Source organism: Oryctolagus cuniculus, chromosome 8, assembly GCF_051225735.1.
Source record: "Oryctolagus cuniculus isolate XC-2025 breed Fujian yellow rabbit chromosome 8, ASM5122573v1, whole genome shotgun sequence".
NCBI classification, from domain to species: domain Eukaryota; kingdom Metazoa; phylum Chordata; class Mammalia; order Lagomorpha; family Leporidae; genus Oryctolagus; species Oryctolagus cuniculus.
The window spans coordinates 73,952,217-73,966,168 of NC_142874.1; the positions used below are offsets into that span (position 1 = coordinate 73,952,217).

Below are 13,952 nucleotides of genomic sequence, written 5' to 3' on the forward strand. Positions count from 1 at the left end.
AGAAGTGGAGCAGCCAGGATGGGAACTAGTGGCCATATGGGATGCCAGTATGGCAGGAGGCTACATTACAACACCAACCCTGTAGCAAAAATTTGACTCGATGATATAAGAGAATCTTATTTTTACTGTAGTTGATTAATTAGTTAATTTTTTAGTGTGTATCTTTTTTCTAGAAAAAATACCTGTCACATAGCCAGAAGTCTATACTTCTGTTTTCTATATGTTGACAAGGTACTTATAACAAAGGTTTTGAATTATCTACAGGGAAAATAGTATTACTAGCTTTCAGTTTTAGGTGTTTATTTGAGTTATGTATATAAGATTTAAACACTACACTTCATCAGTTAAGATTGGGCATAAGAGCTTAAAAATCTACAATCTTGCTTCAGCAAAAGAAAATGTTGTCACTGTTAGAAATAAGTGACATTAATATACTGTTGCTTAATTATAGAGCCTTTTTAAAACATAGGAAGCCAATGTTAGTCAACAATATCATTCTGAATTCACCTAAGAGGTCAAGTAAACAAATACTGTCCTTTATTTGTATATAAAAATATGCTAATACAGTGTTTAGTTACAATTGGAAACAACAGAGAGAAATTCCAAAAGTAGTTATCATTTTTTTTTTTGACAGGCAGAGTGGACAGTGAGAGAGACAGAGATAAAGGTCTTCCTTTGCTGTTGGTTCACCCTCCAATGGTCACTGTGGCTGGCGCAGTGTGGCCAGTGTATTGCGCTGATCTGAAGCCAGGAGTCAGGTGCTTCTCCTGGTCTCCCATGCGGGTGCAGGGCCCAAGCACTTGGGCCATCCTCCACTGCACTCCCGGGCCACAGAAGAGAGCTGGCCTGGAAGAGGGGCAACCGGGACAGAATCCGGCACCCAGACCGGGACTAGAACCCGGTGTGCCGGCGCTGTAGGTGGAGGATTAGCCTATTGAGCCGTGGCGCCGGCCCAAAAGTAGTTATCTTTAAACAATGTCAATTTGCCATGATTTTACACTGAGCACAGTGGGATGGAGTTAGGAGGTTACATTTTGATGATATGGTTTAAATTGTTAAAATGAGCCTTTCTTTTATTTCTTTTTCTTTTTTTTAAGAATATACAGTATTTATTGGCTTGTCTTTCCTGACCAAGAAAGGTAAAGCATGCACTTAGGCTACATTTTATAATTATATTTATATATAAATATATATATACATATTTATATACATTATATTATAATTTAAATGTCAAAAATAGTTTGAGAAAGCATTCATAGTGAAAACATCACACAAGTCAGGATGGGAGGGAGAATGGCACCACTGGGAGGAAATAGTTAAGTGTTTGTGGGAATAACTGTAATTTCGTTAAGTATAGCCACAAGAGCTCTAAATATAGGTGCCATTCAGAGGTGAGCTGGGCTCATCAGCTGAGATTTCAAGCTGCCAAACATAGAAGAAATAAATGGTGGGTAGACAGAGAAGACGTTGGACCATCTTAATTTAGTGAGGAATCACATCATTGATTGTACATGTGACCCATTTTATTCAGCAGTCACTAAGACATCAGCACAATTCTGATAATTATTTGAAAACATTTTCTAAGGAAAAAGTTGCTTTCTGCCTCTGTGAAAATAATAGTAGGGTATTATTATTACTATTCACTATTACTACTTAATCTACATAATTTTAGAGTTTATAGAAGAATCATCCTTGACACTAATAATCATATTTATTAACTTGGAAACATCTCTTAAGAAGGTTTTTTAAAAATTTTTTCAGTTAGTTAAACTCTGAAATCACTATTTTGTCTTTTTTTTTTAAGATTTATTTATTTGAAAGGCAGAGTTACAGAGAAACAGAGGCAGAGAGGGAAACGAGAGAGAGAGATCTTCCATCCTCCAGTTCACTCCCCAAATGGCTGCAATGGCCAGGGCCGGGCTGATCTGAAGCCAGGAGCCAGGAGCTTCTTCCAGTTCTCCCACACGGGCACAAGGGCCTAAGCACGTGCTTTCCCAGGCCATAGCAGAGAGCTGGATCAGAAGTGGGGCAGCCAGGACTCGAACTGGCACCCATAAGGGATGCCGGCACTGCAAGTGGTGACTTTACCTGCTATGTCACAACACCAGCCCCATTATTCTGTTTTTAATAGCGGAAACAGGCAGAACAAATTGATAAGGTCCCACAAATATAAGAACACTGGTAGTGCGTTTTCTTTAACTACCAATAATTTAAAAAATTGTTTTTATTTTTATTTATTTGAAAGGTAGGGGGGACACACAGAGAGAGAAATCTTCTTGGTGGGTCTCCCACATGGATGGTGGGGACTCAAGACGAGCTATCATGGCTGCTTCTCAGATGCTCTTTAGCAAGAAGCTGGACTCAGAAGCAGAGCTTCAACCCAGGCACACTGAAGCATCCTGCCTGCCATACCAAAAGCTTGTCCGTAGATGCTTTTTAATGTTATTTCTGTGGATAAATAATTTTGAATGGAGGCACAAGTTTAACTTAGCCGTCAAGACACTGATTAAGATAACATCCCACATGGGAGTACCTGTGTCGATATTTGGCTCTGCCTCCTGAATTGAGCTTCCTGCTAAGGCAGACCCTAGGAAGCATGGAGATGGCTCAAGTAATTGGGCTCCTACAACCCAGGTTATAGACTAGGTTGGCTCCTGGCTATGGCTCACCCTGCATATCTGGTCAGTGACCTAGTGGTAGGAACTTTCTGCTTCTGTCTCGAATAAACAAACATTTAAAAGAAACTTTAGAGTTGTTATATATATATATATATATATATTCACACCAAAAAAAGAAAAACAAAACAAGAAACTTTATGAATAGGCTTAGTTATAAAGATGCCAAGTCTCAAAATACCTGCTAGATTCAGAGAATTTTTTTTCAATGATATGTGTTCATCAGAGAGGAACTGTTAGATAAGACTACTGGTTTATCCTTTAGTTTTCTTCTTATAGCATTAATCCATTTAATACTAGCAAACACTAGTTTTTTTATATGTATATAATGAAAGGCTTTTATGATTCTTCATTGGTGCTACACATATGCAGGCCCATCATTTAAAACCAAATTGAGTGTCTAGACTTTTTGAGGTTTCAGGGTCTTTCCATGGCGCTATTGCATCTATGCAATGAATGCTGAGGACTGAGGGCTTCTGTACAAAACCCCAACGCCTCTGCTCAGGACTTGCTTTTAAGATTTTTCTTCTTTTTGCTTTAGAGCCCATCAGATTTTTATTCTTTTCTGCTCTGGAAACTTGGTTTTATATTCTTTCACTACAAAATCCCTCTGACTCTAAGGAAACTAAAGACAAATAAACCTCAGTGTTTTTTTTCCTCAGTCAGGCTTTTATTCTACCATGGCATTTGGAAATAGTCATTAATAACTGAGACACAATCAAAAGAATCTGTCAGTATGTGTGGTAAAATAATTAATTAACATAGAATTATAAGTCGAGTGTTTCTTGAAATGAGAAAACAAGACCCACATAAGTATACCAGTTGAGATTTAATAATGAGAAGTTGCTTAAGGCATATCAATTTAAAAAAAAAAGGATTCCTTTAAAAACAAATTTAAAAGTAAGGAGAAATATGTTTGGAATCATTTCTCTTGTGTCAAGATAACACAGTAAGTCAGGTGCAGGGTAGTACTTTAATCTCAATTTTTTTATTTTCTTATTTATTTTTTTAAGACTGGATTTAAACTTCTGATGTGAAGCAGATTTTTAATTTCCCGTTTTTCAAAGATAATATTGAAAGGTCATTTTTTAGCTTTTAAAGTTTTAAGAAATGATTCATTGTACTTACTACTACTGTCTTATAGGCTTCAAAATCAAATTTCCGGTCAGTATTGTGCATTTTGATTTGGCAAACGCTTGTCCTTTTTTATGTGTTGTAATGGAACTTATTATTAAGAGATTTTTATTGCTGGTTCCCATGTTTTAGTTAAATCTTCAGAATATTCCATTAAATAGATAAAAAGAACATTGCATGCCTTAATGAAATCTGCTGTTTGCTTCAGCTGTAGCAAAAATGTCTGACCAAGATTCATGAAAAGATTTGGAAAGTTTCTCCTTGTAATTATTTCAAATTTTGTTTAAGAGTTTACATACAAATCTCTCTTTATATATTTTTTTCCATTTCCTAATTGGTAAGGAGGCCTACATTCAGAGAGATGAGCATTTTCAAGCTGGCAACCATGTTCCCCAGAAACATAACACATAATGAAAAGAAAGACAGTGTATGCCAAAAACCAAGCAGCATCAGTGAGTGAAGGCTGTGTCCAACGAGAAGCACAAAATATTTCTTTCGTCTCTACTGATCAAAAGCTACAGAAGCTTCTGCACCCAAGGAGCCATGGCAGCACATTTGCCTGAGAACCCCACATGGCTGGAGGATTGCTCAAAGACTGCGTCTGACAAAGCCATGAATGCTCTGGGGAAAATGCCAACGACCCACCCTGGAGTTGTGGTCTGGCTAGCCTTGGTTTTGGCCTGGTTCAAAGGATCACTGGAAAAGCTACTTAGTCCAGATTCTTGTGAGGAACAACAAGGAGCAAAATTAATTCTGCACTCAACATAGGCTAGTTTGAAAATCTCAGGTTGCCTCAGGAATGACTCACATTCAAGGAATACTTATTGAACACCTACTGTGTGTTTCAAGGCCATCTGTGTTTTTTTTTTTTTTTTTTTTTTTGTGACAGGCAGAGTGGATAGTGAGAGAGAGAGACAGAGAGAAAGGTCTTCCTTTGCCATTGGTTCACCCTCCAATGGCTGCCGCGGCCGGCGATTGCGCTGATCCGAAGGCAGCAGCCAGGTATTCATCCTGGTCTCCCATGGGTTGCAGGGCCCAAGCACTTGGGCCATCCTCCACTGCACTCCCTGGCCACAGCAGAGAGCTGGCCTGGAAGAGGGGCAATCAGGACAGAATCTGGCGCCCAGACCGGGACTAGAACCCGGTGTGCCGGCGCCGCAAGGCGGAGGATTAGCCTAGTGAGCCGAGGCGCCGGCCAAGGCCATCTGATTTCAAATTTATCCCAAACTTGTTTGTTTATTGATTCATTTCCCCCGACAGAAGTCTGAATAATCTAAGAAGTTATGTAATCCTCGATGGTAAGTCAAAGGGATCAAAATTCAAAGCAATTCAGGTATTGCGCCTCCTTCCCATCAAAGCTACCCTTAAATTTCTTTGAAAGTGATTCATTTATTCAATTCTTCAAAATCTGCAAATACTTCTCTTAGATGACTTTTGAAAACCATTTTTTTAAATGTAAAATCTGTATTGAAGATCTGTTTCTGTTCTAAGGCATTCCTTAATCTTCAAGAAGCAAGGATTATTTTCAGGACGTGTTTGTGTGTGGTCTTTAATTTTGTCAAAATTAAGTATGTGTGTGTTTTTATGGTTTATTAAGGAACACCAGTTGGGAACATCAAGTGGTTTCCAAGAAAATACAGTAGAAACTTACCAAAAAGAATTTCTGAAAGGTCGAAAAATGAGCGGAAGGCTCGGGGGGCTCCTCTTGGAGGATGAAACAGGCTCTGAAGCCCCTGAGCACACGGACCAACCCACTTTATGAACGCACCCAACAAGACTTGGGCGTCCGCTGTTGTGATACCGGTTCTATCTCCACTATACTCTTCCATCGCCACTGAGTTACGTCTGAAGATCTTTAAGAGGTCTGGTGACTTTGAAGCAAGAGAGCCAAGATATCGTGCAGGTTTTGAAGTTAGGAACTTCTCAGGGGTTCCCTTACGCTAATAGAATTAGGTTCCGCAGTTTTATTAAACAGATATATTTTCAACTTAAAATGGATTGGTGTAGGCTTCTTTCTTCATGAAGTAATTAGCATACTTTTTGATCTTAGAGTTCCAGTCTCTGAAATGACATGAAAAAAAAAATCACGTATGCACAACTCAGACGGGAGAAGCATTGACATTTCCTAGACCCTGGGGGCGGTTCTCGGGCGTCGCCGGAGAAGGTTGTTTTGGAGGCAGGAACTCTTGATAAAGTTGTTTGGGAGGATGCCTCTAGCAGTGTCAAGGGCCCATCTCCTTTTACATTTGAAGAGAAGCGCGTAAAACTCCCGGAGGAGCTATCTCGCTTCAGGAGGGCACGAGTCGACCGGACAAAGGCGGGAACGCTAGCGGCCGCGCGGGGTTTGGGGCTGCGGGTGGCCGGCGCCGCTCGCGGGCCTCCGGCTTGGAGGCCCTGAGGTCGGCCTCGCTCCGGGCTCGGTGCCCGGGCGCGGGTGCGAGCCCCCAACTTCGGGCCAATCAGCGCGCGGCGTCCCGGCGCCCGCAGCGCCCCGACCCGCGCCCCCTGCGCCCCCGCGGCAGCAATGGCAGCGGCGGCGGCTCCGGGCCGAGCCAGACCCGGGACGAGGAGGGGCTGAGCCGCGGGGGATCCTGGAATCGGCGGGGAGGTGGGGATTCTGGGAGGAAAACTCCATTTCCTCCTTCCCCGTCGGCCTCTCCCCTCCACCCCGGCACCCCAAATTTCGATGTGTCGCCTCCCGGGCGTAGAGGGTCAGTGCTGAGGAGGCGGCGGCCGCCGCGCGGCCAGGAAAATGCTGGGCATGTACGTGCCGGACAGGTTCTCCCTGAAGTCGTCCCGCGTGCAGGACGGGATGGGGCTCTACACGGCCCGCAGAGTGAGAAAGGTGGGTGACCAGGGGGCGGCCTGCGCGTCCCTGCTTTTCCCGCCCGCCGCAGGGCCGGGGGCACACGGAGCGCTTCTCCACGCTGGCCCCGCGCCCGGGCCGGCCCAAGCGTCGGGCGGGAGGGCAGGGGGCCCAGCGGGGCGCGGCGGGGTGGCCTCTGCTCGCCGCGCCTCCCTCAGCGGGCCGCGCCACGTAGGTGTCGGCGGGGCGCGCTCCGCTGCCCGCTGGTCCAGGGGCGGAACTGTCGGCGGCCTCCCTGCGGCGAGATGTCCTTTCCTCTCGCCTGCAGGAAGTGGGTCCGGAGGGAGCCTCCCTCTTCCTCGGTGCCGGCTGTGAGCTGCGCCTTGGCGTTTGTTAGGCGCGCGTGGGCGGGTGTGTGCGCCCGCACGCGCGCCGCCGTCGCCTTCCTCCTTGAGGAGGAATTGGTGTGAGCAGAGGCTGCGGTGGGGAGGGGGAGGCCGAGAGCACCACTCCAGGCAGGCCTTTGCATCCCCGTGAGGTGCCCTCCCAGAACGCCTTAGGTGGTTCTGGGAGGTGCCAACCAGATAGATCATCTTTGAATTTGTCATCTTTTTTTCTCTGCTTATTTATTTTTCCACTTTTCTCTGACTTTGGACCTCGCCTTGCAGAAATTTAGAGACCTGTGATCAGGGCAAGCACATTTCCCATCTAGGAAAGGCCTGGAAATGTGGAAGGCCAAGGAAGGGAGGTTCCTGGAACATTCCAGATCTTGGATTTGAAGGTTTCCCGATAGAATCCTGTAATGTGTTACGGACATGTTGCAGAGGTGAAATCCCGAACCACCAAGGCGGCGTTGATGCACCCCAGGGAGTGGAGCCAAGATTCACTGGGCAATAGTTTGTGCTAGGGCCTGTACTTGGTAGCTAACCCCAGAGGCACTCCCTAGAGATCAGCTTCAATCGTCCTGTGAGAAAACAAAGTGTAGCGTTTCCTTTCCTCCTGAGTTAGGCTTGGACCCATGACTTCTGAATCTGATGCTAAGATTCTTCCTGGAATATGTTATCTCTTGTGGAACAATGGACATTGTGAACCCCATCGCTGCCATCTTTGGGGCCTCTGCTGACCCCCTTGGTTAGTAAGTAGTTTGAAAAATGGAGGTTTGGGCACGAACAGGCTTGTTCTGGTCAGTTATGCTAGCTGAAGGTTCAGAGGATGCACCCAGAGACCAGGATGCCTTTCATCTTCTGCGCCACCCACTTTCCCCCAGCCTCTGGCCTAAAGTGCAGGTAGAGGGTTAGACAGCGCTACCAAATCTGCATAAAGGACTCCATTGACAGCATCATCCAGAACAAAACTGGAAAACATAAACACTTTTCCAAATGGGAGTTTGGGAGAATGTGCACATTGTGAAAAACTGAAATAAACATTTTCTCTGAATTAGAGGTGTATTGAATAGATGTTGCCAAATGGTACAATCAACATTATTCCAAAGCTAAATGTAGCAATTATCTAATGACCTCTATAGAAAATTGAAATTCTGCTTTTAATTCATGGCTAGGGGATTTGAAAAATTCCCAAATGGACTTCTCTGTTGGCATAAGTATAATCACCTGAAAAACTAACCACATTTCTTAGAAATCATTTAATGCTGTGAATGTAATCTGCAAGCACATCTACAAAGATTAGAATTGTTAATTTCCATTTTATGTTATTATTTGAATTTTTACAAACAACTGGCCAGTATATTTTCTTTTGATATTTTTATTTCAAGTTTTCTTTTTCATGTATTTGATTACTTGGAAGTACTTAATTTTGGGGCATTGAATGAACAACTTCCTAAATCAAATGTTATTGAAGCATTTTAATATTGCAATGATGTACACCTATTTTAGTGTAATGTATAGTATATAAAATATTACTATTTATTGAAATATATAGTATGTAAATATTTTGGAGATTTTTCATTCAGATCACATCTAAATTTATATCACTGAAAGAGGAGAATCTAGAATGATTCAGTTTTTGGCTGGATTTACTTGGTAGATCTAGGTATCATTTGCATACATATACATGTAAGGTATGCCATATTGGAAACTGGTGTGCTCACTTGTAGGCTATGTTGGTGAAAGAACATCAGAAGTTGCCAACATCTAAGTATCTGATGGAAACAGGACACCACACTGAGCAATATTGATGAAAGGAGTTACTTTACTGTGGGGCTTAAAGTCTTGTTGGGAAAATGTTAAATAAATAATTAATTATATAAGAAATGCCTGAGTGTATGTTATACAAATGAATTGATTTTACCAGGCACTGTAGATATTAGATTGCAGAGTTAGTAAGTTTTCATCTGTCAGAGAGACAGAGAAATAGTGCTCTTACAGTTTGACTAGTGTTGTGAGGTTGTGTTAGCTGAGTACTGCAGGAGCTGAGAAAAGGGAGACCTCATACCTGTCCAGTACAGTAAGTCATCAAGGTGTTGGCGGAACCACAGAAGGCTTTATTGGAGGCGGCAGCTTTTATAATGGTTACTTTTAATAAGGTCTTGATCGTTGAGGACTTTTACTTCAGAAGTATTATTTTATTGAAGTCTTCTATTAACCTGATGAGTAGGGTTTGTGTTAACCAATTTCTGATGATAACGTGGCAAAGAAACGATGGCTGGGGTTACACAGACTGAGTGGAAGATGGGTGATTTTAGTTTCAGTGATCCTACCAGGTGTTGTGTTCTTTGTTTGGATGTGGTTGACTGGTTTTTAGGTAGAATTGTTGGAAACAAATTTGAAGCAGTCTTTGAAGGGCCAAACTTGGTGATAGACCAAGAAGTTGCTTCTACATTTCCACTGAAGCACCCTCGGACAGAAGAGCCAGGGACAGCCTTGGACCTTCCTAAACACATTTTGAAGTTTGAGTTTTCTGTTTACTTAACACTTGCACAAGTTGTCTGATTTTACCATATAACAGTATTAAGCTGTTAATTATTATCCTCAATTTACAGATAACAAACTCGTTCAGTTATTACTTCTAGCCAGAATTTTGGCAGTTTGCCTTATGCTGACTTTGAAAAATGTTTTTCTCCTTTTTAATCGACTCTTCATTAATGTGCTAAAACCTAACCTGATCTTCTGATATGTGCTTGTACTTCAAAAGGTCATGGAAAAATAGAATGAAAAAAATTGACATCTTTGCATAGTTTTTTATCATATGTATTTTTCATGGACTTTTTAAAGACTCCTTTATATAGTTCTTTTCCTTTTTATCTATACGCGAAGTGCTTTAACTTGCATACCCTGCACATAGCAGAGCTATTTCATAACTGGGTTGGGATTTTTAAAAAGAGCTGGACTAAAATGAAAACTGAAGAAAAGCAACAAGGAAATAACTTACAAATGAAATAAAATGTTTCTACTGGATTTCTGGCCCCCTAATTCCAGTAAAAAAACACTGAAGAATATTGCAAAGATCCAGGTTTTCTTAAGTTACGCACACACCAGTGACACAGCTGGGATAATTTGCTTCCTGGCTTTCTTCCTCCTGCCTCTGTGTTTTTCTGTTTGCATGAATACTACTGTATCTCCCACTATGCTTTGCCTTTTTCATGAACAGATGCAACTTGCTGGTTCACACTTTGAAGATAAAGATCTTGTCCACAGCTGCTTTTTAGAGAAAAGTTATTGACAGCGTTGGGTTATTAGTTTTCTGTTGCTCCTGTAACAAATTATCACAAATTTAGTGGCTTAAAACAGCATAAATGTGTTATCTTATGGTTTTGGGGTTCCAAAGTCTACAAAGTGGGAGTGGCTTGTTCCTTTAGGAGTTCTAGGGGAGCATCCACTTCCTTACCTGTTTGCAATTCTCAGGGGGCTGTTGGAATTCCTTGGCTCCTGATCTCCCATCCTTTTACCCCTGCTTCTGTTGTAACATTTCCTTATCTGACTCTGACCTTTTCCTGCTCTTACAAAGACCATTGTGATTAGATTGGGCTTGCCAGATAATCTCTCAAGATTTTTGACATAATTACATCTGTTGAGTGCCTTTTTTTACAGTGTAAGGATGGCTGGCACCACGGCTCAATAGGCTAATCCTCCACCTGCGACGCCGGCACCCGGGGTTCTAGTCCCGGTTGGGGCGCCGGATTCTGTCCCGGTTGCCCCTCTTCCAGGCCAGTTCTCTGCTATGGCCCGGGAGTGCAGTGGAGGATGGCCCAAGTGCTTGGGCCCTGCACCCGCATGGGAGACCAGGAGAGGTGCCTGGCTCCTGGCTTCGGATCAGCGCCGCAGCACGCCGACCAGGGTGGCCATTGGAGGGTGAACCAACGGCAAAGGAAGACCTTTCTCTCTGTCTCTCTCTCTCTCACTGTCCACTCTGCTTGTCAAATAAATAAATAAATAAATAAAATAAATAAAAAAATACAGTGTAAGGAAATAGAGATTCTGGGAGTTTAGGATGTGGACATCTTTTGGTGGGCCGTTCCTCAGCTTGTCAGAACTCAGAAACCTGGGACATTTTCCAATGGCCAGCTGAGGTGAGTCTTCCCCATGTGCTGGTCCTGATAAAATTTACCTGTTGCCAGTGTGCTGAACTGATGAGGATTCTGTCCAGTTGGCAGTATTGCTTATGGCACAGGTCCGTATCACTAGTCTTAATGCAATGAAAGGTTCCATCAGAAAGAGAAAGAGAAAGTGTGTACAGGGGGCACCAGGAGAGAGAAGAGTAGATTCTGATGCTGTTCTGAACGATACTGTTTAAAAGAACTTCAGATGTAATCTCATTGGCATATCAGCATTGCACAGGGGAGGACATCGAAGCCCAGGGATCTTCAGGACACCTTGTACTCATCATACCTGCCTCCTAGATGGCCAGACCTTTTATAATCCCAGCTCCCTCCTTTCAGCCCAAAGCACACACTTTGATTCTCATTGAGAAATTTGTATCCAAGACATTTGGTGAAGTCAAAAAATCTCAGATAAAAATTTAAAGCAGAGTTTGTAAAAATACAATAAGATAAAAAAGGAACAAATTGTACAGGTTAGAAAAAACATGAGAAAGAAAAAAAAAACAAAAAAGCAAAGTAAATAAAACCATGCAGAGGAAAAACCACCATGCATAAATGTTAATAGGAGACGAAAAGGAAGACCTTTGTCTCTAGCTCTCTCACTGTCTAACTGCCTGTAAAAAGAAATGTTAATAGGAGAAGACTAGATTAGTGGAATATGGGGCTTTGTTGGATCAGTTTGGAAGGTGACTCTCCTGAAGAAACAATAGATTCTTATCCTAGGGCTAAAATTCTGCCAGTGGCTGTTTGCTTACATTTCCTGGTGACTGATGATAACTAATCTGGAGACTATAATCAGAGGAACATTAATCTCCCATGTCTGCCATCCACTTATCTCTTTATGTTCACACATTCACACTTCACCCAGTGTTTCAATGTGGCTTTGGGTTTCCTGGTGTTAATACAGGTTTAAAACAATATATATAACTAATCTGATTAATGCTTTCACAGAAACTTTATATTTTTTTTTATAATGATAGCTACCATTCATTAGCTTAACAAATATTTAGAGAGCAATTGCTGTTCTTAGGCATTGGTGGAAGGGCTAGTGATCCTGTACTCAGTGTGCATTTAAGCCCTGCAACAAAGACACAGGTGGCTGTTATGTTGTTATTCTTGTTCTATAGATGCAGAACAGATGTTGAGGAAGGCTATACCAGTGATGAGTAGATTAATCAGCATTTGAACTGAGGTCATTCCACATAGAGTTTGAGCATCCCTAATCTGAAAATCCAGAATTCAAAATGCTCCAAAATGTGTAGCTTTGTCAGTGCTGACATGATGTTACAAGTAGAAAATTCCACACTTGACTTCATGCGATGGGTCATAGTCAAAACACAGGTGTGCCAAATATATCGTATAAAATTACCTTTAGGCCATTTGTAAAAGGTATATATGAAATATGAATGAATTTAATATTGAAACGCGACTCTTATCTCCAAGATACCTTATTATGTATATGCAGATATTCCAAAATTATAAAAAAATCCAAAATTCTTTTGGTTCCAAGCATTTCAGATAAGAGATACTCAACATTTATCTCTTTCAATAAAATAGTTTTTTCTATGACTGCAAAAATGCTGTATCCACAAATACAAACACACACACTTTTCAAAAATTATTACAAAATAAGAAAAAACTCATTGTATCATCTAGCATTTCTTTTTTTTTTTTAAAGATTTATTTTGAAAGGCAGAGAGAGAGAGAGAGAGATTTTTCCATATGCTAATTCACTCCCCAAATGACTGCAATGGCCAGGTCCAGGCCAGGTGGAAACCAGGAGGCAGGAATTCCTTCCTCGTCTCCCGCATGTGTGGCTGGAGCCCAAGTACTTGAGCCATCTGCTGCTGCCTTTCAGGCACATTAGCAAGGGAACTGGATAGGGAACAGCTAGGACTCAAACTAGTGCCTTGAAATGGGATACCAGCATCTTAGGTGGTGGCTTAGCCAGCTTTACCATAATGCTGACCTCCTTGATCTAGAATTTCTCGTTCAACAACATCTTGTTGAAATTTCCATAAATCATCTGCTTTAGGTCTGTTATTTTTAGTGATGGAATATATTCTTTGCCATGCATGTGCCATAGTTTTCATTGATTCATGTGTTGTTTTAGACAGTTGTTCAACAAATATGCCAAGACCTGCATTAGCCACTTTTGGGTTTGGAAAGTAGATCTTCTGATTCTTTTGGAGTTTGAATTCTAGTGAGGGGAGAAAGAAACAATAAATGTAGGGGCCGGCGCTGTGGCACAGTGGGTTAACACCCTGGCCTGCAGCGCTGGCATCCCATATGGGCGCTGGTTCGAGACCCGGCTGCTGCACTTCCAATCCAGCTCTCTGCTATGGCCTGGGAAAGCAGTAGAAGATGGCCCAAGTCCTTGAGCCCCTGCACCCATGTGGGAGACCCGGAAGAAGCTCCTGGCTCCTGGCTTCGGATTGGCACAGCTCTGGCTGTTGCGGCCAATTGGGGAATGAACCATCGGATTGAAAATTTCTTTCTTTCTTTCTCTCTCTCTCTCTCTCACTCTCTGCCTTTCCTCTCTCTGTGTAACTCTCACTTTCAGATAGATAAATAAATCTTTAAAAGAAAAGAAACAATAAGTGTAGAAAAATTTTATTCTATATTAAAATGTAGTAAGTGCTGTGGAAATACAGTAGAGGTAGATATGTTTGACTTGGTGGAGCAGGTGGATATGTGGGAGAAATTCTATCTTGGGTGGCTCTGTTAATCCTCACCGAATTGGCAAGTTATGAGCAGTCACGTAAAGGGTGCCAGGAAGTTA

At 42.2% G+C, this 13,952-nt stretch overlaps 1 protein-coding gene across 3 annotated transcripts in view; it reads left to right on the forward strand.

Annotated features, from left to right (window-relative positions):
* The first annotated feature begins 5,963 nt into the window (after nt 1-5,963).
* The window catches only part of PRDM5 (PR/SET domain 5), a 250,855-nt gene continuing 242,866 nt past the window's right edge, over nt 5,964-13,952 (forward strand). For 2 of the 3 annotated variants that reach the window (XM_089302574.1, XM_089302576.1), the window contains exon 1: nt 6,303-6,654. In XM_089302574.1, coding sequence (XP_089158700.1) covers nt 6,562-6,654 — 93 coding nt within the window. In that variant the 5' untranslated portion in view covers nt 6,303-6,561. Of the gene's footprint in view, nt 6,655-13,952 lie in introns of all 3 variants that reach the window. The other variant, XM_089302575.1, reaches the window with a different exon arrangement.